At 42.0% G+C, this 25,652-nt stretch overlaps 1 protein-coding gene across 1 annotated transcript in view; it reads left to right on the top strand.

Moving 5' to 3' along the window:
* Window positions 1-315: 315 nt before the first annotated feature.
* Window positions 316-25,652, top strand: part of ME1 (malic enzyme 1) — a 1,722,623-nt gene continuing 1,697,286 nt past the window's right edge. Inside the window, exon 1 of the mRNA XM_069606328.1 lies at window positions 316-620. Within this exon, the coding sequence (XP_069462429.1) occupies window positions 468-620 (153 nt within the window). The 5' untranslated portion in view covers window positions 316-467. The remainder of the gene's footprint in view (window positions 621-25,652) is intronic.

Raw genomic sequence — 25,652 nt, 5'->3', positions numbered from 1 at the left:
TAAACGTCACACTCGTGTAAAAAGAAGCAGCTCCCATAGTCACACTGTTATGACCAAAATATCAGGTTTTGGTAAACATCTAGTTACACAGAGGACTTTCTTTACAGGCCCATTTGGCTCAGTGTGTTGCTTATGTACATTTTAGCTGGGCTAACACGCAAGAACCTGTCCTTAGCGGTGATGAAACCACGGCTTATAGAAAATCAGCAGGTTTTTATTTTATTCTAATTAGGGCAATTTACGGCTGCCCTTCGGCCGCCTGGTGTGCTGATAAAACTTGCTGATGAGTTGCGGAACCGGCCCCGTTCATGACTCAGCGCTGCCTGTGACACCGGATACACCAGTCTTTGATGACAGCAGCACCGCAGTCTCACCCGAACTCCCCGCACAGAGACTACTCCCGCACTACAGTCTATCATTATTACTACGAAATATACCCATTCCGCTTCTTTTACTTTTAAAGTGAGATGCACTCCTGGGGAATGGCAGAAGCGCATCAGAAACCCGAGCAGACCCTCAGGCACCCTGAGGGGGGTGAGCAGCAGGGAGTCGCTGGCACAGCTTTCCGTTACACCAACAAGAGGGGCTATGATATCACCCGCAACCCCTACCTCAACAAGGTACATTCGGCGACCGGGAGGGGGTGGAGGGGTGGGGTGACAACTCTGGAGGGCGGAGTGGGTGCTGAAAGTATCTGTCTCAGTCAGCTGCTAGCCTCAGCGGCATGTCAGGCCAGTCCAGTGCTATAGTGTAGCCGTCTTTGAGGGGGAAGGAAGCATGGCTCTTTGCCAAAGAACAATTCCTAAGCAATAGAGACCGAAAGAAGGCGTTTACAGGGGGACAACCGGCGAGCTGTTATTGTGCCCTACTGCCAAGCGCCTCAACACAGTCATCGTTGTTTTTTTCTTGATGTATTGTTTTAGAATGGGCTGTTATGTGTTGTCGTCAGAGAGTGGCAGTGGCAGGTGTGTACTCCAACTGTATGCTACGGCAGGGCTTCCCCTTTGCGGGTTCCTTTGGCACCGGCCGCCAGCTGGCACAGAGCGCGCGCAGAATGTCATGTTCGTCAGGCATGCTTCTGATCCGGGTCGCTTTCAAGTGAAGGGAAGGGGAGGGGGGGGGGCGCAATGCCGCTATAGCTAAACACAGCGTGCCAACTCCCGTTATCACTTTCTTTTAGAAATGATTATGAAAACATCCCGCAGGATTTAAGGGATAGCGAGTTGTACGCTGGCAAGTGGAGCAAGTAAATCGTGCGTTTACTGTTGTACAGTTTGCCCTTTCACCCCCCCCCCCTCCATAATCCATGAACTGCTCCATTGTCCGCCCGCAACCGGTGCGCTGTTTTTGAAAAAACTGCCCCGAGTTCAAGTTCTGGTTTAAAACAGCTAGCTGTGCATAAAATAGTGTCCTGTCAGGCTACGTGTCCAGAGTCTCTGACACAAGCTGACCTCAGTCAACAACACACAATACTTAACAGGAAACATCGTTTATCGGACACAATGCCCTTAAGAAGGGATTAATGGCAAAGTGGGTTTTTACAGCTGACACTGTTCAAAAGCCGATTGAAGCTACTGCGGTTAAGGAGAGGGTGGGTGGATGGGAGGGGAGTATTTTTTCAGAAGTTTTACTTTATAATCACATCTTGCAGGAATAAAACATTGATATTTGTTGGAAGTATTTAAAATAAAGGTATTGTGGCTTAACGTTTTAAATTTTGGGCAGATCACTCCAGCTTCAGTTGGCAGGTGACCAGTCAATTGCTAATTGCAAAGTCCTTAAGCTATTTGCCCTATTTTACTGCGCAACCGACGCGATGTGTTTTGTACATACATTCACTCTTAAAATCATGAGATACAGGATTCTAACAAAGTGTACACAACTATTTATTGACACAAAATCGTTGAAGCTTACATGATATGATAAAATCATATGTTGTCAACAACTATGCTGAAAAATGCCTATTCGAGCCAGAAACCATACAAATAAACCTTTACTGGCAACTCAAAGTGGATTTTTAAATCCTTTCAAAGACCTAATTTGAATAATGTGTTACATCTCAGGATCCCTGAGGTTTAAAATGCGCTTACAAAAACTTAATTGGTGTCGTTGTTACATTATTAAATAATAGAAAAAAAGCAAACATAGAAAAAAGAAACGCAAACGTACGTTTCATGATGGCAACTTTTTATATTACTATTTTTATATTACTATTTCAGCATAGATCCATTGTGATGTCGGCATTTACATTTACCATTGTTTTATCAATTAACTTTGGGGTGACTGTGAGGAATTGACATTTGGCAAGGGTGCAAAGCCCTCGCTTTTTTGATTTGTATTAGTACATACAATGTTGTGGGTGATTCCTTCTTCAAAGCGTAAATCGCCTCACCAGATCCCCCATTGTCCCAATTCCATGTCAAAAGCATAGTGTACTTGTTCCCTGCTGCATCATTGGCTTGATCCGCAGCACCCGCTCTGCTCATGGCGCAGAGCAGGTTCCAAGCTCACAAGATGCCCACTTGACCGCTACAGCAAAAGCAAAGAAACTGCAGCACTGGGGGCGACATTTAAGACCCTATACCCAAACCAGGATGATCATGAGTACCCTATGCTGGTGGCAGGATTCTCTGTAAGAATAATCCTTGCCTGAATTTAGCCATAGTGCATGGCAATACATATGATCATGGCCACCACCTCCCACTATCCTCACGTTCCTACACGCACACAATCAATGCGATTGTGTGTATGGGAGGCGCTGGGAGGCACAGGGGTCAGCCGTGGTATTTTTTACTGGATATCTATGATAGATGTCCAGTAAAAAACAAAAAGGACGTGGCTGCCCCCTGGTTCCCCAGATCCTCACACACGCACACAATGTGATTTTGTGTGTATGCCAGGTGCTGGGGGGCCAGGGGGCAGGCATGCTCAGAAACACTTCACCATACATGCCAACATTCAGATGCATCTGGGAGGGAGATTTGCACAGTGAAATTGGGAGATGCATATTTCCCTATAGGAATGCATTGGGTCTACAGTTATTTTAGGCGGGAGACCATGAAAAATAGCAATATTTTTCACCTAAAAATCGTGAGTCTCATGCCTAATTCGGGACGGTTGGCATGTATGCTTCACAAAAAAGCTTCCAAGCCCATTACTAACATGGCTGTGTCACCAGCTAATGAAGTGATGTTCTCTCCCAAACACATTGCTCTGAATCAGAGTAAAATGGCATGTGTAGAAGCTGTGGTAAAAATAAACATAACTATTAACAGTTTGTTTTATATAGTGCTTTTCATCATGCTTCACCAAACTGGTGTTAATACACATTCTCACTCAGGCGAATGGAACAGCAGGCAAGAATACACAGTCTCTGCCTGCTGTTTCCAGCCACCCGAGGCCCTTCTCCGGAAGGTGCCACTGTGGGGAGACAAGAGGTAGCCTCACCTTGTTGACTTCCTACCGCCCACCCGCCAAAATAAAAGAAGTGTCTTCCCCTCACACCCTCCCCACTTACTTGCTGGACCCGCCCTTTGTGCTCTGGTGCCTGCGGTCCTCCCGCTCCCAGCCGTCTCCATAGAATTGGAAAACCGACTTAGTCTGTTTGTTGATGGCGGCAGCCAGCTTGCTTTTTTTTCCCCTCATGAGATTGGCTTTGCGCAATAATCACAGCCAATCTCCCGAGAAAAGAAAATGAACTATTTGCTCTGTGAGCAGACCCCGGGGTGCAAATAACAATCATGCCCAGCAGTGGTGCGTATAGACTGGCAACAGCCTGAAGCTCTCACTTTGCTCGGGCAGGGGGACCATTACCAGTCATGTACACCCTGATTTCTACATTAATTAATCATTCTGAATGCTTTTAATACCAAAGACCAGTCTCTAAGTGCAGTACTGGGCTTTGAACCTGTGTTGCTCTGCTTTCTCTTTCTCCCCGGCCGGACACATTGCCCATGATCTATCCTCCCAGCCCACCACATTCTGACACGGAAAGATAAACATGATTTGCCCTTCCTGGGTTTGAACATGTGATCTGCACCATGGGCACCTCACACAGTGAGCTATCTGCAGGTGATCATGAGCTGTCTAGTTGTGGCTGACTAGTGACCAGCCCCCTGTTTACATCTACTGGTGGTGGAAGGTGGTGCTGAAAGTCTCACAAGCCCTTTCTTTATGCTAATGTGTGTTTTCAATGTTTATATCTGCATTGAGGCACCTATCTGCATGAGAGTGAAGGGGATCCCATGCTGGGGGTAGTCCTCAACTACCAACGGACCAGAATTGGAGAGGTTGATGTTGCTGGACCATGGGGCAAATACCCAAGCTGTTTAACGGTCAGTCCACCCCAGCTAGTTTCTTCACCTTGCTGCTTCCTGCCTTCCCACCGGCAGTGCCTGTCATGGTTTGAAATTCAGACTTGAAATAGGGCACCCCATCAAGAATAGAATCCCACTATTCTCCTGACGGCTGCTTCTGCCAGTGCAGAGCTCAATGCTTAGAAGCACTGGAATAAGAAGGAGCTAAATCAACATTAACACCTTACTCTCTATCACTACACAGCACGGCTAGAAGGAACATCTTTGCTTTGTTAAAGGGTCCCATCTACTGTAAGGATTTTACTTGGCCTTCAATTCAGCATAAAGATACAAGACTACTCTTTGTAGATACCACTGTACTTCTTTATTGTTATGTGTCAGTATAAGTGACTCCACAGTGTAGCCCCTGTTTCTCGTGCATGTCAAAACATTCTTTGATATAGGGCTCTTCTTCACTCGACTTGCCACCGAGCTAGCTCCGTCCCCTTACATATGTTGTGCTGCTGCTGGTGCATTTGAGTACATGCGCCATTCACTACTTCACCTCACCTTCATTGAAATGAAAAGAAATTAAGGACGGTTGTCATCTCTCATATAGTTCATAGTCTCTGTACTTGCTCAGAAGTTTCTTGGTTGCCCATGATCTTGCCAGGGCTTTTTTTCATGCCCTGTGTTCATCCTCTTGCTTTCTTCCTGTGGAATCTCTCTTTCACTTTCTTGCTTGATGGACTCGTTTTGCAGTGAATTTCTTTGTGTCTAGAGTTTTACTCACAGTTCTGTGTCATTTTTCCCTTTCTTCTTTCTTCCTATCTTTGTTGTTGTTAGCCTCACCTGGGTGTTATCCGATGTATGATATGATATGATAGGGAATTTATAACGCGCCTATACACAAGTGTTTCAAGGCGTGACGAGGCAAGGGAGGGGGGTCAAAGGGAAGACAAACAACAATCCTACTAGGCCAAGTGTCATTCAGATGGCGCAAGTGCATGGGAAGGGGAAGGAGGAGAAGTGCTGGCAGTCGAGGGGGAGAGCATAGTGCAGTGCATGGGATATAAATAAATACACATAGTAAAGCAGTAAAGGTAAGGCCAGCAAGTGGCAAGTGCAAGGGTAAAGGCAGACAACAGGTGTCAAGTGCTGGAAGTGGGACTGTAGGGGTACAGAAACAGTCCCCAAGTGTGGGGGATGGCCAGGAAGGCAGTGCAGGAGTGCGACTGGCGGGGGAGGGGACCTGGCCCCGAGATCAGAGGGTGGCTAGGTAACCAGTGCAGTTTCAGTGTCAGCCAGGAGGTCAGCAAGAGTGAGAGGGAGAGAAAGCAGAAGCAAAGAGAAAGGTTTTGAGGTGCTTCCGGAACCGAAGATGATTCTCCTCAAGTTTCAGGGAGGCAGAGAGGCTGTTCCAGAGGGAGGCCCCAGCTGAGGAAAGAGATCTACCACCAACTCGTTGCTTGGAGAAGCTACTGACCCTCAGGGAGTTTGAGGTAGATGAGCGAAGAGCTCAAAAAGGAAGGTATTTAGGAAGAGAGAGTTGAAGGTATTGAGGCCCCAGGCCCCAGGAGGCCTTGTGGACGATGCAGAGGGTTTTGAACTTAATCCTTGCAGCCACTGGGAGCCAGTGCAGAGATTTTGGTCCTGGAGAGATACGATCCCTGGGCTTGAGGCCAAGGACAAGTCTCATAGTCCTGTTCTGGATAAGTTGTAGAGGGCGGAGAGTAGAAGCAGGCAGATTAAGAAAGAGGCTGTTGCAATAGTCCAGCCTAGAGAGAACCGGAACCCTGGAGACAGTGAGCTTCTGGGGAAAGGAGAGGAAAGGAAGAATACCCCTGAGGAGGTGCAGCTGGTAGTGTGACTTCTTAGAGACGTCAGAGATGTGGGGAGAGAAGGAGAGTGTAGCGTCAAAGATGACCCTGAGGTTTTTAGCCTTGCAGGTGGGATCTGGAAGAGGGCCAAGAGGCCAGCTAGAGAGCTACAGGAAAGGAGGGAGCAGTTGTGCTGACGAGGAGAATCTCATTCTTACTGGCATTAAGGCAGAGGTCATTGGGGGCACAGCACTGCTGGATAGTAGACAGACAGTCAGAGATGAGGGAAGTAGAGGAGGAGGCAGAGGGTAAGCTGAAGATGAGCTGGGTGTCATCTGCATAGCACTGGAAGTGGGGACAGAGAGCGGCGATGCGGTGGGCCAGGAGTGTCAGGTATTGGTTGAAAAGCCAGGCAGAGAGGTTAGACCCCTGGGGGACACCACAGGTAGGCAAAAAGATATCAGAGAGGAAGGACTCAATTTGGACTTGGAACGGTCGGTCAGAGAGTAAAGAAGTCAGCCACGCCAGATCATGACCATTGATACCCAGGTTATCACGGAGATGGTTTAGCAGGATGGCATGGTTGACAGTGTCAAAGGCAGAAGAGAGATCAAGCAGGATGAGGATGCAAGGGGTGTTAAAGTCAAGGTTGGAGAGCAGGTCTTCACGGATGTTCAGGAGAGCAGTTTCAGTGCTTCTGGCAGCTCTGAAGCCAGACTGATGGTCATGAAGGGAACCATAAGATTCAGTGTGGAGATTAAGCTAGGAGATAGTCAGTTTCTCCAGGAGCTTGCCCAGGAAGGGAGTGATGGTGATTGGGAGATAGTTAGCCGGGTACGAGGGGTCAGCAGAGAGTTTCTTGAGAAGGGGGTGCACAAGGGAGTGCTTCAAAGGGAATGGGAAGGCTCTGGCGGCGAAGGAGTGATTGCAGAAATCAGCCAGGGCAGGAGCCAGGGAGTCAATGTGGTCCTTGATAGTTTTGGAGGAACAGGGGTGAACCTGTTTCGACGAGACTTTCATAGATTGGACTTGTCTAGAAACCTCGTCTGTGGAGAACAGGGGAAAGGCAGAGAAGGAGGGAGGTTTCTTTAAGTATGGATCCTTGCACAGACAACTATGTTCTCACTGTGCCATTTCTTTCCATTTTATGTCTTTATCAGGTTTCCATACATGTGTACTTTGATTAGCAGATGGAATAAGGATAGTATCTATTTGACTTTGGGTGCTAGCCATACCTTCAACCATTCTAGGCTTGCTCAAAGATGTTTTTCATTACTTCCCATTCGTATTAACATTCTTTCAGTTTCTGTTTGAACTCTCCCTTTGATCTCCTCATGAGTTGGGAAGTGTGGTACAATATTGTTGGGGATCCATGTTGGCGTAAATTATGTCCCTACCCCTCTCCCTCTCATAAGAAACACGCATTGGCAATGCCAGTAGTTTGGGCTTTTGTGCACAAGCCAAAAATTCTGAATTGCTAATGCTTATTTTAAACGGGACATCAGTGGCTTTGTTAATGCTTGTTTTCAACAGGATTTCTGTGACGGACACACAGAGTGATTCTAATTTGAGTGGCTGAAAAGAGACCTGATTTATGCAATTGTATTACCCCAGTGCCGTGTTTACAACTCCAAATAAGTTATTAACTCTCAGAAAACTTTGTTTTTGTGAACAGTCTCCACATCACACCTTGCAACGTCCCAATCCTCTGAGATTTTGAAAAAATCCAATTAGAATTCAGAAACCTGCAAAAAGCCAATAAAAAAAATATCAAATTGAAACTGTTCAGAAGAAAAACTTGAGCAAAAAAGTGGTTTAAACCATGCTAACAAGGATCAAGTTGTGAAATTCCTCCATTTGTTTTGTTTCCAAGAAGTGTTGAACATACATGCCCACGCTTCACGTTCATAAGCAAGCATTGCCCAAAATAAGCATGTATTGTTTGTGCTTAACAGGAGTTGTACTGTTAGGGTGGGAATTGTGACAAATGAAATGAGTAGAGAACCCAGTTTGCATATATTGTATATATGTTACATAGGGAATAAGCACGTGTGGTAATTGTTTTCTTGATATCTGTGGTTTAATTGTGTTTTGTTTAAAGGCCTATAATAAATGTATTTTTGATATGCATCTGTCTAAGGGTAATCTGTAGAGTTTTACTGTGTGTGCTCATTGTGGGCTTCTGATCACTCTCACCCCTCCTGAAACGTAGTCTTGAGTGCTTGCCAATCTTACGTAGATTGGTGTGGTTTGGCTGGAAGGTTCCCCTGTTTCACTAAACTAGGGTGGCCTCCTAAACCTCTGTCCACCATGTCAGAGTTTAGAAATCCATCTACACAGTGCCTACATGAAAACAATTCTTTAAATAGAATATAAGGAGTGTGACTACCCACTAAAAGATTATGTAGATGCCTGTTTCTTGATTACTGCCACATTTCCCAATCTGTGGTGCCCAGAACTTGCACAGATGTATTTCAGTCTTCAGAAACGTAACCTTAATCAAATGAAAAGTAAAGCAGGGGATCAGATTTCCATCTGTAGGCAAACAATAGCTGTGCTTACAAAAACAAGGAATACATATTTGCAAGTCATGTCTGCTCTTTGTCTATGCAGTGGGTGTGAGGGGAGGAGGGAGGCTGCGAGCTCGACAGTCCCGCAGAAGTGTCCTGTGACACATCCACCATCCATTCTGCAAGCAAGCAAGGAGAGTCTGTTACAACGTGCAGCACAATATTTTCATGCGGCCCAACAGTGAATGCAGCAGTCACCTTGAAAGGAATGTTTGTGACTGCTACGGGTCAGTTATTAGAGAAACCGAAATGTTGATACTTAATTAACACACAAATCTTCGGGCCAGTTAAAGTTTGGAAACGTGTTTTCATGAATATAGATTCTCTTTGGAAAAGTAAAATGTTTCCACAATATGAGCAACATTTCCTCATAACACGTAATGAAAAATGAACAACATTATTTTTAAGCCCTACATTTCAAAACAAATGATTTGGTTTTTCTGAATCAAGGATTTTTCTCATGAGCTAACAATTACGTATATCTCCATTATGCCCCCAGTATGGAAGAGCTCAGACCTCAAAGAGTTCCCATGCAGAGAACTTGTGGACAGGGAAAGGCAGGAAGGGATGGGATTAGCCATAGGGATTAGCAAAGCAAAGGGCAAGGAATGGGTGAGTTTATAGCCAAAGAACAGTGTATCCCTCCTCAAATGTTATTTGTGTGTGCCCCTTGTCCAAAGCCCTTGTCCCTATGTATAGAGCAATCAGTATTTGAATGCAATAGTTTGTGCTTTATAGGTGTCACAAAGCGACACCTAATAGCTCAAACTAAAAATGAAACCCAAGTTATTGTATCCAGAGTTGTTCGATGAACTGCCCTCCAACTTAGAACTGCATCTTGGCAGTTCAACATGGGCAGTAAATGCTGTTCTTTTAATTTTTTTATGAATGTATTCATGCTTTTTACTTGTTCATTCCTTTGAGTGATATGTACTGGATAATATATAGTTTAATGTATTTTCCATCTAGATAGATACAAAATGAACTCCGTTGTCCAACACCATATTGGGCTTTGTGCCTTCCCTTTGAAATACTTCTTTGTTGCTAAAACAGTTGTGAGGGCCTCTTGAATGTTCATCTCCATCCACTTTGAAGTGCAGCCTTTAAACACAATTGTAGACTCTTGTTGACGGTCCATACATTCATCGGGCTGAGGAAATCAACTGCCATTTTCTTTCATACCTCCCATTCCAGGGTTTAGAATTAAGATTCGATGAGCAGGAGCTAAAATCATCTCCCGGTGTGAGGTATCAACCAGTAGACAGGAGATACTCTGGGGAATCCGGAGAAAGTACACCACTCACAGTAAATCTAACTTCCATAGGAGAGGTACACTTTAACGTTTTGCCCAGTATGTATGATCCATTATATTTAAATGTGTGCTTTGTTTATCCTAATTCTGATTCACAAAAAAGTTTATGTGACATATATATGGTTGTAAGGTACCATTTGGCAGCCAGAGCCAACAGTAGATCCTTGTAGCCACTGGTTTGAAGTTAAGCAGGTTTTGCTAGGCTAGAAGCAGGAGATAATTAGCTCCCAGCAATTTTGTACCGTGCATCCTATCCTTCAGGATGGTGCAGACCTTGTAGAACAGCATTTGTCACTCTCATGGCAAACCTGCCAGTGCTCCACTCTGGTGTCCATGACAATTCTTGGCCGCCACTAGTGATCCATTATCTCTTTTTCATGAGTATTTTTTCCCAGACGCCCTTTGTCAGGCATTTGGGTACATTTTCCTCAATGCTCACTCTCAAAAGTAAGTCTCTGTTGGTATACAGCTCACACTCTACTTGAATGTAGGAACTGAGAAATGTTCCTTTCACATAGTCATTCTTTGTTGATAAATATCCTTCTTTACGAACTCTGAAGGACTAGTTTCGAGGGGCAATCCACCTGTTTGTTCTATCTCCCAAGAACATACTCAATTGTGCAGTTAAACCCCTGCATTTTGAAGCAAGGCAAGTTGATCTGGGGGCTGTGTTCCGTTGCTGGTCCCAGAATATTGAGCAGCAGCTTGTGGACTGTTTACATTCTCTTTTTTGGGCCACACAAAATGGAACCGCCAACCCATTTGCTCCTTTCAATATCTGGTGACCTCATTTCTAGAAAACAGCTAACACATGTCTTGTATACATGCTATTAGTTTCCTTTGGTCTCTCCTGGCTATGCAACTGCCTAGCACTAAGAAACACACCTATTGGCGCTCAGGCACTTTACCAACCCAGTTACATACATTAGAAGCAGAAAGTGTCTTTCATAGAGGCATGTGGAAAAGTGGATCACAGCTCACGTGAAGTCTAACATATCCTTTTCTATCTCTGGGTACTTTCTTTCAGACCCTGTAAAAAATTTCAAAGTGAATGTGATAGTTTACTACTTTGTCTGCTCTCTGCATTAGGGTGGCTCGCTACTCATATTTGCTCAGAGCCACAGGCACAATGTTTCTAATCTGATGTCAAAAGGGTTTAGGCTTGCCACTCTCACAATGGCCTTATATTAAAGGCTTTGTCACATTCATCCAACCATATGCAGTGCATACATTGTCTTAGTAGCCCTCCTATGCACTTAGTGGTTGTTGGGGAAAAACATACATGTTTTGTATAATATTCAGCCATTCCCATGAATGGCTTTCTCTGATCATGATCGACTTCAAGTGGCACTATACTGTCTTTTGGTTATAACTTCTCACTGGAGATCAAGCAGATTAGGCAGTCCAGTTCTTTCTGGAGTTGATATTCATCACTGTGTAGCTACAGTTTACACCTCTCTAGCCTGGTCAACACTTTGTCTAGAGTGGGGTTGTTAACTCCTTCCATGTATTAATGGGTCAGAATGTTGCCTGTAAAACATTTGAGGCCTGCTATGCACTCCAATGTATAGTCATCATTCTTTGAAACACTGACACTGCACAACATAGCCCAAATGGGAATCATGTTTACTGGAAGAACCCAAATGAGGTGAAGAATGCTGTGAGTTGTTTTGAGTGGCTGAATCGCTTTATTTAGTGGTACTTCACTTTGCTTGTCTATTTATGAGAAACCTGGAACTGATTAAGGGCATTAACAGGTCAGAGAAATTTGTCAGCAGAAAGATATCATAGGTGGCCCATCACTTCCGTCTGGAGAAGTCCATGCACAGTCTGAGCTATTGCAATTCAGCTTTCCTCACGATCACAGTTTGGCTGATCCGTTCAGTGTCCTCCACTGGTTTGATGGTGCCATTTCTTAGTAATCATGTAATACTGTCTCAAGCTGGTCCTTCATGTCACCAGCACTGTTCTTACTTCATGTCTCAACGGGATTATCCTTTTTATGCATATTCCATGGGTCTATCTCCTTAGAGTTCAATTTGCTCGGCTAAATATGTTTCTTTCAATATTCCATCCTTAGAAGTGAATGGTCATGACTTCTTCTGTTACATTTGGGTGCAAATCAATATTCAGGTTTGCATGACGTGGCCTGGCTTGGACCTGGCTGACATAATTTGCGATATGCACTCTCCTTCTCATTCTTCTGTCTTGGTCAAATACCGGAATAGTTTATTTATTTTTATTTGTTTATTTATTTGTTTGTGATGCGCACCATACGCAAGGGTATCAGGGCGCAAAAGGAAGAGAAGCATGAATATTTTCAGCTTAAAGTTACATGGGTTACTAGGGTATGTACAAGCGAGTTGCAAAAGAAGTACAGAAATGATATAGAAAGGTAGATAAGAACGTGCAAGGTACATAAATATATGCAAGGTTGCGTTTCACATAGCATGAGTGGTACAATAATGCACTGCTTATATTCACCTAGACGGATCAGGTCAGGAAGGAAGGTCAATAAGGCCGGGATAGTAGGGCCTCATTACGACCCAGGCGGAAAACCATGGTGCTAACACCATGGTCCATGCCGGTAACTTACCGACACCGCCATGGAGAAAGGGGGAATTACCACCCCATTACAAGGTTTGCGGGGCGGTATTTCCCCCTTCCTCCGTGGCCCTTCCCCATTCCCATGTTTGCCCCATAGGGCTCAATGGGAATGGGGAAGGCGCTAAGTACTGTACCACAAATTGCGGTACCGTACTTAGCACCAAGGTCCTTTTGCGAGTCCCTACTTTAACGGCTGGTGTAGACCAGCCGTTAAGGTCGGGTCCCGCAAAGGGACCTCGTAATCAGGTGCTAATGGGTTAATGGCGCCGCAGCCTTTTACGGCGCAGTTAACCCATTAGCGTCAGGGTCATAATGAGGCCCTTTGTCTCTGAGCCAGTTGATTGTATTGTATCTGAAGTTCAGAAATGTTTGATCCGCCCTAAGTGATGTGGTGAGGGAGTTCCAGAGTTGTGCTGCTCTAACGGGAAAACTACTTCTGCCGGTTTTGGTAAGTTTAAACCTAGGTACTACTAGTCAGTTTGCGTTCACAGATCTCAGGGGGCAATTAGAAGTTTTTCTATTTATTCTTTCCGCGAGGTAGCGTGATGCGGTGTTATTCAGGCAAGATTTTGTTGCTAGTGTTTTACCATTTGTTTTGTCTTCTAGCTTCTGAAATATGCTCCCTCCTATTGATACCCTGAACCGTTCCCAGCGCGTTATTCTGGAGGATTTGGATCCTATTCACAGTGTGTTTGCTAGCGCCTAAATAAAGGAAGTTACATTAGTCCGATTTGGAAAAGATTAGAGCTCGGGCCAAGGTGGTGCAGCTGTCCTTTGAGAGAAAGGGCTTACCCACTCGGATCAGCTTACATTTATAGGCAGAGGTTGAGGCCAGGGTATTGACTTGCTTGGCAAAAGTAAGGGTGGAGACTAAATAAAAACCTATTGTTTTTACCTCCTTCGCCACTTTAATTATGTTACCATCGATGTTGAAGGAGAAGTATTTCTGGCCAAGTTTATTGAGACTGGATACATTTCCTAGGATGAGGAGCTCAGTTTTGTCATCATTCAGGCATAGTCCGTGGTCGGCCATCCATGCCTGGATGATGAGGTACATTTTATTTACTAAGGCCGTATCCTTGTCATGATCCCCAGTAAGTGGTATGAGAATCTGGGTATCATCTGCGTAATTAGTGTAGGTGACACCAAGATTGTCCAGATCATCAAATAGGGGCTTAGTAAATATATTATGTAATGTGGGTCATACACAGGATCCCTGTGGCACACCGCACGTTATAGGAATCGGGTCTGCTGCTGCTGAAGGCGAAAAGACCCCAATGATCCGATTGCTCAGGAAGGATTGTATCCATATAATGGCACCCTGTGAGAAGTGGGCAGCTGTATTGAGATGATTGCATAAGACTTTATGGTCTACCAAGTCAAAGGCAGCCGAAAGGTCCAGAAGCAGCAGCAGAGCTGAGGTTCCTTTATCCTTGAGTTCGTCAATCTGAGTTTTGAGGTCGATTAGCACAGTTTCCGTACCATGTTGTGGCCTGAAACCAGATTGACGGATTCCCAGGAGCTGATTGGATTCCAGATACTCTTGTATCTATTATTTATGATGGTGGGGATATTTACAGCAAGCATGAATGATAGTAGATAGTGGTTTGTCCAAGACTGTGGGGTTATGGAGGTGATTGAGGCATTACAGTTTAGTTCAGCCACCCAGTCTAGTGTTCTCCCTTTTTTATGTGTGGGTAGAGTCACAATTTGGTGAAGGCCAAGTTCTGTAAGCACATTAGCAATAGCTGTGGAATGCCGGTCATTAGGATCGTTAAACCCCAAATGTAAGTCCCCTAATAGAAGTATTTGTGATGATATTTTCAGATTGTTAGAAAGAATAGAGGAGATGTCCTCTTCAAAGTCCCCAATGGGGCCTGGTGGTCTATAAATCAAGTGAATAGTTAATGTTTGAGAGTAAAAGATGGGTAGTTTGACCGATAGCGATTCACATGATTTAGTATTCGGTGAGGCAGCTAGTCTTATGTTTAGGTTAGTTTTAGCTATGAGAGCTATGCCTCCTCCTTGTGAGTCAACTCTGTCAGCTCTATGTAAAGTTTATTTTTCTGGGACCGCAAGTATGAGGGCTAGGCCTGCAGCTTCATGTAGCCATGTTATGGCGAGGAAGTCAAAATCTTCTGCCTGGATTAAGTCAGCGATCTCAATCGCATGTGCCACTAATGAGCGGGCGTTGATTAGCGCACCCTTAAGGGGAGGGATGTTGTTGGTAGGTTGAGGGGTAGATGGTTCACTCGTACTCTCTTTATCTGATAGGCATGGAAAGGAATTTTCATTCTGACAAAGTTTATTATGGGTGAGACCCATTGATTTAGATGACGGTGCCGTTATTACTGTAATATGGTTATTCGGATAGATGGTGGGAGTAGAAATACAGGAGGTTCCTACAGTTCAGCAAATCTGGAACGAAGACTGGTATTTCTTAATAATAAGTGACAAGGGGAGTTAGAGATAGTACCTGGGTGAGATTGGCTGAGGTGGGTAGTTGAGTTTCTGTGTTAGCAGAGTGGTAACCGTTGTGTGTGGGTTTGGAGTCCTCCATTGTGGTTGAAGTATTATTATAAATAATACACTTAGTAGGTGCCACAGTACTTGCCAAATGATGGCAAGATGAGGTCATTTTAGCAATGGTTGTAGTGCACAGGAAGAGTAGTTGTGAGCCAATAAAGGCAAGCATAGTGCAGTTCAGAGGCTTATGCAAAGTAATAATGGACAGTGAATTGGTACTGTAGTAGATCATAGGGATTAGGGATATGTTGAAGGAAAATACTCACAGATAAATACAGTGTCTTGATGCTCAATCGCTCTTACATTGAGGGTTTGGCATACTTTGTTACGTTGTATGACCTTGGCATAGTTTTGCGCATTTTCTGTGCTTCGCTGTGCAGTTAGCCTCATTAGCAAAGTGGCTGCAGTTTCCACATGGGAAGCTTCATCTCTCTTGTTGCAGCTCTGTTTTGCAGACTTTGTTTCAACTGTTTCTTTGATCATTTTAATTTATGATTACCTTGTTAATTTCTGGATGGTTGACATCTTTTTCACTGCATTCTCAATACACATTTGTTTTGTGGTTTTTTATATGCTCTTTTCTATTTCTATAGATTATTCCATGATGGGGTCCTTGCTCTGCCCAAGTTTTTCCCAAATGCATACCACCAGCACCATGTTGCTTTCATTTCGTCCATTCAGTCAAACAGGGAAACTTCCTACATGTCTTTAATTGGGAGTAAGGGGTAACAGACACATAATTCAACAAATATGCCACCAAAGATTATAAACACATTTCCAAAATAATTAAACTAGTAAAGTTTCACAATTTTACAAAAGGATGCACTACACAATTATTTATACATTACAGACTTAATCCCCAAATACTACATTTAATAAGTTCAACATTTTATGCAGCCACAAATATTGCATTGTATGGTTAAACAGCAAATAATATATTACTATAAATGACACAATTTACATACTAGAAATGTGGCGCATAATACGTACCATTCCTCACATATTAATTCAACTCATTAAGGACCCAGACATTCTATCTAACAATAGACATAATTTACAAATATTATATAGTGAAGTTGTCCAATTAATAAAATCCACGCACCCCACAAGTATTTATAAACAATCAATACATATAAGAAAAGAAGAAAACACTACTCAAAATATTGACTGCTGATAAGTTTGTTGCGTATGGATAAATATCTCTGTTTAGCCAACCAGGTTTCAGCTGTTATGTCTGCTTTCTTTTTTATCCAGCCTTCTTCACGGTCTATTCATTTTTACGTAGAGGTTTTTTTCAAAGTAGACATCTAAAACATCAAATTAACATATCACTAGCTCCACCCTCTATCAATTTAAACATAAACAATACCAACAAATTATACATTTCAGAGATTATTTGTTGCCTCATGTATACATAGATTCTAAGAACCTGTATCTGTAAACGTTATGAACGAATAGTTCAAAAACAATTGGATTTAGTTATTTGAAACCCATTCAATTTATAGTCCTAAAACTTATAAAGGTTTGTCGAGATTCTTAGATGTTAACACCCCAAGATGATGGACTACATATGCCTAACCTAAATGTTCATAAACAGGCTTACCACATAGCCTCTCAATCTAAATACATACAACTTAGTCTGACATATTTCTACTTGCCTAAATTGGTGCTGCAAACTAATAAAAACACGTGCCATGATAGGTTATTTATAATGTGCTTAATACCCAGAGTTTTCTAAGCGCGGACACAGGGATCAAACCTGTGTTGCTCCGTGTTATCTTGCTTCCAAGGTGAGCATGTTGCCCCTGAGCTATCCTCCCGAGACTATGCAATCATTACTTTCTTTCTGTGCATTCCATCACAAAGCTTTTTCTGCAATAAGCACAGTAAAGTTCCATAAAATAAAAATATCTTATTCAATTGTCTAATCACTAATTAAAGCATTGCCAGTGATATTAAATTCAGTTAAAAATAATATCAACCCCTTTACCCTGTTACAGAATTTTTAATTTAAGTCACACCACATTGCATTCCAGTGTCATTGTTCCTTCTTAAGCTGGTTCAAAATTATTATTCTATCTGTAAAAATATACAAGAAACCCTAGAGTAAATTTATCAAAATCTCCATTAACTACCCCTGTTGCTTTCTCTTCTCTTACTTGCTGAAATAATTCCTCCTTCACCAGAGTAACCTTCCTTCAATGGACTGGATCCAACTATACTTGCACCCCCTGTATGGCGCTCATTCGTCATTTTGATTATGTTTATTTACATTAGCAAATGTGCATGTAGTTTGATGTGTTATGTCAACCTATTGAGTCTCTCATGAATCCTCGAACATAGAGATGCATGCTAACATGATCATGGAGGCATGTGAAAATTAAGAACAGCACCATTTTAAATTTATCTTGGTAATCTAGATATTGTGCCGAGACTACAAATTCTATTATCCAAATTAAATGAATCTCAAAATATGTTTGATGTAATTTGCATTCACAAGATTAAAATTCTAGCAAGTTTATCTAATTCTGAATTCCATTGGAAAAGAACTATGTCAATACCATGTATTAACTTTTTAAAAATAAAACAGTTGCTATATATATATCAATGTGTAAAGTGAAGTAATCTGAAAAGTCCAGTTCACAAATTCATTCAGCCCTCTTTTGCCCAGTCCTCCACACATTCATTCAGCCCTCTCTTGTATGGACAAATCTTAAAATATAAAATTGTTCTGCTTTTTATAAATAGGCCTCAAAGTACTATCACCAATACTTTCCAGAACAATGCAATGTATATCATCTTCATTATATTTTTTCTTTAATAAATATTTGACCATCGGTGCACTTTCATTTGACTGTTAGATTTTTGATCAGTGTTTAATCATGCATGTATTACTAGAACGGGTAGTCATTCCTGTGTAACCAAAATCATACAGACAGATGACCATATAAATTACATTCTTTGACAATTACTGAAATGTCTTATTTGTCATGTTATGTTGTTGTAGGTTATCAAGTCTGTTTCTTCCGTAAATTTACAAACCCTACTATGACCACAGGGGACATGGCTGAAAAGAGGTGACAGAACCTATAATCCAGTTAGAGCATTTCTAGTATTGACATTGTTCTATATAAATGTACTAGCTGGTCTCTCAGATTATAGCCTCTTCATAAGTAAACATAGGTGATCCCATTTTAATAGGCTGTAACGGGCCAGTGCTGTATGCTCAATTTATGTATTGATGTAGAAAATGTAGGTAATGTCAGGACTTTATGTATTGATGTAGAAAATGTAGGTAATGTCAGGACATACATTAATATATCTTCATATATCTTCTGGCTGTTCTCTAACTCTTTTAAAAAGGCGATGTCCTCTGTCTGTATACCATGTTTGTTTGATTGAAGTTGTCAATAATTTATTAGGCTATCATCTATCGAAAAATTGCTGTTTCAGAGATTCTACTTGTTTGACAAATTATCATTTCTATACTAGTGCCTCCAAATTCTGAATATATGACTGCATGAAACAAAGTGCTTTGTTGCTTGCTTATTAGGACTGCCTCATATCTGTTTGTCAATTGATAGCCATCTTTGTTCTTTTCAGTTGGTAACTCACATAAAGTTAAGCTACGGTAAGATATCTTTTATACTGTACACATTTAAAAGTGGGAATTAAAGAACATTTCAAAATAGCAAAGACTACTTCATTATGCTGTGGCTGAAATCAGTTTTTGAAAACCTCCATAATAGAATGTATTATAAATAATCAGCAGAGTAAATAATAATAATAATAATGATTTTAAAAGCATTGGTAGGGCTGGCATTGGACCCATGGAACAGCTATCCATTGTATGTACTGAGGTGTACACAATATAAAGGAAAAGAGCATTATTTGTCTGGGGGCACACATTTGTTAAATTTACAAATTTAGATTATTGATGACTTTCTGGGGTTTCAACCATTCATCTGATAGCATGATTCCCCTTATGAGCATTGGTTATTTAGGAGAGATTGGAGTGCTGAAGTGGGTAAGTGCACACTTTAAGACTTATGACCTTCCATGGCCTCAATTATTCCCAATAGCTACCAATCACCTGTCTGAATCTGCCCATCATGTTTTAGGCATCTACTTCATAGTCATTATTTGGACTATGATTAATTCCATTCAATGAATAGTGCTGTACTGTAACAAAACAATGTTATATATTGTTCAATGGTTGAACCACAAAATGTTTCAAAATGTTAAAAGGGAGCATTGCTGATGAGGCTTGAACCTGCCACCCATGCCGACTCCTTTCAGCAGCAAGTGTTCTAATCATCAAGCCTCCAATGTTCTGGCTATGGCAAGCATTTGAATACTTACAGTATGTATCTTTGTGGACAAGGCATGTATGTTTAGGCAGGATGAACACTAATGAATGACAAGTAGACACCTAGTGGTGAAACAATAAATGCCACCTCAAAATGCCAGATTTTGTAGCCAAAATATTGTCAGTATATGTTGTTAAAACATCTGTTTTGGGCAAGATTCTTTACATTTTATTTGTTGTTTTGTTAGGCTCCATTTTGCAACAAGTCACTTCAAAGTGAACAGGAGAGGCAAGGAACAGGGTGAGCAAGTAAACAATAGAAGGGTAATGCAATGATGAAGGTGGTCAAAGAAAGAAAAAGATGAGTGCATATATAATAAAAGTACAGTTAATGTGCATTCCCGAAGTATAACAAATTTGGCATGAAAGCATTGCTGATGGTTTCACAGTAACATAGATATTGAAAACATTTGATGGCTGATAATGGCTATCCAGGTCCTGATTAGGGAAGTAGCTTCTTGTGCCCAGCAACTGAATGGAAGTTGCTAGAAGATAAAAGCATTCTAAAGTACCCAGCCATAGAGGTTTTCCTGAACTTGAGTTAGTTTTTCTCTAATTCAATTTTTTTAGAGCTGATATTCTAATGATTTGGTGTTGTTATGGCAAAGGAATCACTTTCAGGCTGATTTATTTTAACTTGGCAGGCATCTTTTTTTTGCCAGATATATAAATTCTGCTAGAAGGTAAATCCTCAAGAAGGTAGATGGTTACTTTGTTCCAACCAAGGCTTTATTTCCAAGCACGATTCCCATGAATTTGATTAAAACCCTGAATTCTACCAGTAGCCACTACAGGGCTCTAAGACCTGGAGAAATTAAGTGCCATGGGTTGTGGCCCAGAATCATTCTGGCAGCCCTAAATGAGGTACAGCGTCCCTATGGTTTTCTTGTTCAGTCCTACTGTTAGATTACTCAAGATTAGACAGGACATCAAGTAGGGTCAATCTGTTGATCAATCTCTAAGAACAGTATTTGATTTCTTAGTAGGTGCAGCTGAAAGTGTGTTTTTGGAGTTATTGTGTAGATTTGTGGAAAATCAGAAAGATTTTGATTAAGTTGGGTCCCTAGGCTTTTTACTTTTTCTTTTGGCATAGAGGGATTGCCTATACAGTTGTGCCCTTTGAACGCAATGTCATTGGGGTAAGTATTCTTTGAAAAGTGACTTTGTTTTTCCAGTGTTACAACACAGATTATGTTTAATTATCCAACTGTGCACTGCTTGCAGGCAGTTACTGATAATGTAGTTACTAGGAATACTTAAGATCATATCAAACACAATTCATCAATCCTCAGTGTAGAGTTGCAATTTGTCTGAGAATTATTATACAAGAGCTGTTAAGGGTTTAATGTACACATTAAAGAATCAGAGGGAGAGAGTAGGCCTGTGTGGTAAATTGTGATAGACAGGGATTAACATTTTCCAAGTCTAACCTGTGTCAACAGTCTGTTGGGAACGGAAACTATACATTTCAGTGCCATCCTGTTTACCCCTGTTGAGGTCTAGAGCCTTCTCAGTAAGTATTCGTGATCACACCTCATACATTGCCAATAGGTCAAATGTGATTTGCACTGTTGTGTTGTTTGTGTCCAGCAATTTCAGTGTGTGCTCTCTATTCAATAGAATAGCTGCTGTGGTGTTCCTGGGTGATTTATCTCCCGAATGATGTTCATGTAATGTTTTGTGGTTTTGCAAAAGTTTGATAGTTGATTGGTAATGATTTTGTCCCGTAACTATCAGCACAGAAGGGATATTAGAGATTTGGTGATTGTTCATGGGGACAGCTGTGTCTAATTTAAGTGTTTTCAGTACTGGGGTATTGATGGCGTTTATTAGCATGTCTGAGAGTTGGCCTTCAGTAATGGTTCCTTCAAAATGTTGGTTCAATAGGGCATGAGGCTAACCTTTTGTTTGCAAACTGCCCTGGGGAGCATTTTTCCCGTCAATCATTGCATGATATCGCTATTTTTGTAATATCATTTGTGAGTATTGGCGATAGTTCAGGTAGGTGTGGATTAAGGCGCTATATAAATAATACATCATTATCATTATTATCATTATCATGAAGACCTTGCCTTAAGATTTGGTGTTGACCAGCAGCACTGAGACACAATCTTGTGTTGGATGTGGACGATTTTCCTCTGAAATAAATTGGCTAAGTTATCTGACAGATTTTACAAGCTACGATACAGATGTTTTTCAAAGTAAGTGTAATACCTGCCCCGTGGCCGCCTTTGTAATCATTTTTGTAATAGTTTCCGGAAATGTCTCGCACAACCGCCGCATTGCGTGATGTGTACACATGGATTTATCCATCTCTGTACTCTAGTGAATGCTGTCTCTGTGCACATTAGTGCAGAGACAATAGTATTTTGTTCACAACAGCATGATCAGCACCGCATAGCACACATAGATGTTTTGCTTTTGAACTTAAAACACCATCAGCCTCGGCTAGCCTGCAGATACAAGTACTATGGCCAAAACAAGGATCGCAGAAGTATTCTTGTCTGCTGACCCTACCCGGCTCTGACATATTGCACAGAAAACCTAATCCAGAAATGGATTGCTGAAACAATAGACAGCATCTGCCCGGAAAAACCCTTCACCTCTTCCCAAAAAAAAGCAGTCGCAAGATGGATAACACCCCACCTCAATACAATGAAAAAAACAAAACAGAAACTTGAACTACAATGAAGGAAAAATTACAACCAGGCAAAACAAATAAACTATGAAAAACAAACCCGAGCATACAAAAAAGAAATTCTTAAAGCTAAAATGAAATACTATGACAACCGAATCACAGAAGCTACCAACACCCAAAAAGAACTATTATTATTCAACATCATAAACGAGATGAGTAACCCACCTGGATGCAACAACATACCGGTACCTTAACAAAAACTATGCAACAACCTCGCAGACCACTTCAAACATAAAATCACTGACATACAATGGATCATACAAAGCAGACCAATCAACCAGACCGTGCACCATGCCACACCTCCCCTGGAATCACAGAACAAGCTGCAAAGCTTCACCCAAATATCAGTAGAGAGATTCATCAAGCTGGTGAAACATAGCAATAAAGCAGACTGTCCAGTGGACCCCTGCCTTCCAGAAATCTATAAACCAATCGTTTATGGAAGGCACGCCACTGGACTGCCACAGAAACCTCTTCAACCAATCGCTCTCAACAGGGAGAGTACTGCGATCTTTCAAAACAGTGTACATCAAACCACTCCTCAAGGATACTATGTGCGATGTGGAACATTCCCTACCCAGATAAACTGCTAGAGGCCTGTGTAAACGAACAAACACTGGAAAATGTAGAAATACAACAACTATTGGATCTGACACAAGTCGGCTTCAGACAGGGTTTCTTACATCCACATTTTTATTCTTGATCTTTGAAAGTTCAAGTGCTCACACTTTTTAAACTTAATCCTCAGTTGTTGTGTTCAAAATGTGTAGTCCTTTAAGTTTCACTGCCAGCAGACAGCTTCTTCAGGAGAGTATTTATGATATGATATGATATGATAGGTTATTTATAACACACTTAATACCCATAGGTTTCTAAACACGGACCCGGGGATCGTACCCTGTGCAATCATCAGCTTGAGACCCTCGAAGTAGGTAAGTGGTGATGATTTGAAAATGGTCCATGAAACAGTATGGATAAAACCATTCGAATCTGTGCCATGGGACACCACCTGTGGAGTACCACAAGGATCCTCCCTATCCCCACTACTATCTACCTGACTCCACTAATCGCCCCCATCAAAAGGCATGGCCTCACCTGCTACAACTAAGCAGATGACACCAAAATCATCTACAAAATCGAAAATGTACAAGAGGAGAACATTCTAGTAGACTGTCTGAAAGAACTCTCCGAATGAATGAACACAAACAGCCTCAAACTCAACCTGCGCAAGGCAGAAATCATGATCATATTCAAAAACCAAGGACGCAGCCAATACTGCCACATAACTAGGAACAACGGCCGCACCATCAAAAATAGTCAAAAACCTTGGAATCCTAATGGACAACGAGCTAGCCCTAGAACCGCAAGTAAACTCAATAATCAAGAAATGCTTCTTCCACCTACACACAATCAAAAAGGTTCTACCATTCCTCTCCTTCACGCACAAAACACTAGCCATCATCTCCCTCATCATGTCCAGGATAGAGGGTGCCAACAGCCTATACCTCTGAATGCCAGCATATCTACTGAAAGAATTGCAACATATACAGCACGCAGAGGCCAGAATTCTCCTCAAACTCTCATAAAGGGACCACATCACTCCTGTGCTAAAAATGCTACATTGGCTGCCAGTCAAAAAATGAATCACATTAAAACAATGTGCATAACGCACAGAGCAATCCATGGCCAAGGAGCAGAATTCTTGACAGTGGACAATATAAATATCCCTTAACATACCATAACATCTGTTCACCTTTAGAAATGTATGTATGTCTTTTTACTATGACTGCAAACACTAAATTGTATATGCTTGCTCATTCTCCCACCCCTGATGCCCCTTACTTACCTGTACATGCATGTCTAGGCAACAAAGCAGCTTCTACATCTGTCTCCCCAGCTGGTACACTGCCTCCTCTGCCCCTTATGATTTAGTAGGAGATGTGATTTTGTCATTGAATCCAATGACTGGGAAGTTTCCCACATCCGTAGGAAGAAAGGGATGCAGAACACAAGGCTGAACAGCTTCACTGGTGCCGCCTAAAAACACACGGAACAGACTTGAACAAGTACCTATTATAGAAAATTGTACAGCGTTGTCTTTGAAGATGACAGTTAACAACTCATAAATATGGCACTTCGCGGGTTGCTATGAAATTACTTAATGATTGTTTGAGGAAACACAATATCGGATTCACACTATACACATAATTTCTATGGATCCCAGGCACAATAGGGACAGTTAAAAGTAATATAGACTCCAGATCATTTAATCTCAACAAAGGTTGATTTTTCTAGTTTTCCTTTTCTTTTATAGTTTTTTCACTGGTTTAGACAGATTGTGAAACCTGCGCAGTAAAACCCAACCTTAGGTCAAAGTAACACTCATTAACAGGTTATTTTTACCAAAAGCTCTCTGATAGTTGATTTGGGATTTACATCCAACTCCCAGGAATACAATGGTATGTCATGTTATGCAAAATTGTAGCACGCAGGCATTTTGGTGCGAGGAAAAGAAGAAATACTGGCCCTGACAGTAACCCTGAAACAGGAAGGCCTTCAACGCCCTTCTAAATTGGTAATGATTCTTCATGCCTCTAAGGCAAGTTGGAAGCGCATTCCACAGTCTACTAGCTGCGTAAGAGAAAGCACACCCGCCCACACCGGGCCAGACGGATTTAAGGGATGACCACTAAGTTGGCCTCACTGGAGCAGTGAACCCTGCCTGGAATATGAGGGGCAATTGTGTCTTGCAGAAATTCTAGACCCTGCCTAGCAAAGGCACGATGCACCAGGCACAAAGCCTTAAACTGAATCCTCTGTGCCACTGGGAGCCAATGCAAAGAATGGAGCACAGGACTTATATGTGCTCTGTATGGAGAGGCCGTGGCCACGCTCACAGACAAATTTTGCAGTAGTTGCAGCCCATGTATCAGGCCAAGAGGCTGCACCAAATAAAGTGCATTGCAATAATCGATCCAACTGGTGACAATGGAAGCCACCACCGTGGTCGTAGACACTCTGGTAGGAAGAGCAAAACTCTATGCAGCACTCAGCAGGAAGTGACCGGTTTTACAATGGAAATTGTCTTGCTACATTTCTTCCAGGATGCATTTCTAGATCAAAACACTGAACAGTTTACACTGCTGTGGCCTCTGGAAGGGAAACACTTTGTGATTAAATAAATTGTCGAGTGTGTGAGGCCACACACTGAGAGAAGATAATACGGGAACCGTGGAGGTGAACGGTGGGGTTCAACAGCATATCATGTCAAGAGAATGTAATTTGAATCAAAATAGGAAATCAATTCCTCTGAGAGAATCATTCATTGTGAAGAGCATCCAGAGGTACTGTGCTATATCTGGAGCCAAAATGGGCCAATGCAATCCCACGGCTCGGTGAGCTGATCGGGACAGAGATTAGGGCCGATTAGCCAAGCAGACTTTAACACGGATTTA

This window comes from Ambystoma mexicanum, chromosome 4p (assembly GCF_040938575.1).
Source record: "Ambystoma mexicanum isolate Mex_15411 chromosome 4p, UKY_AmexF1_1, whole genome shotgun sequence".
In the NCBI taxonomy this organism is placed as follows: Eukaryota; Metazoa; Chordata; class Amphibia; order Caudata; family Ambystomatidae; genus Ambystoma; species Ambystoma mexicanum.
The sequence above is the reverse complement of the archived record's forward strand: the minus strand, read 5'-3'. Positions and strand labels throughout refer to the sequence as shown.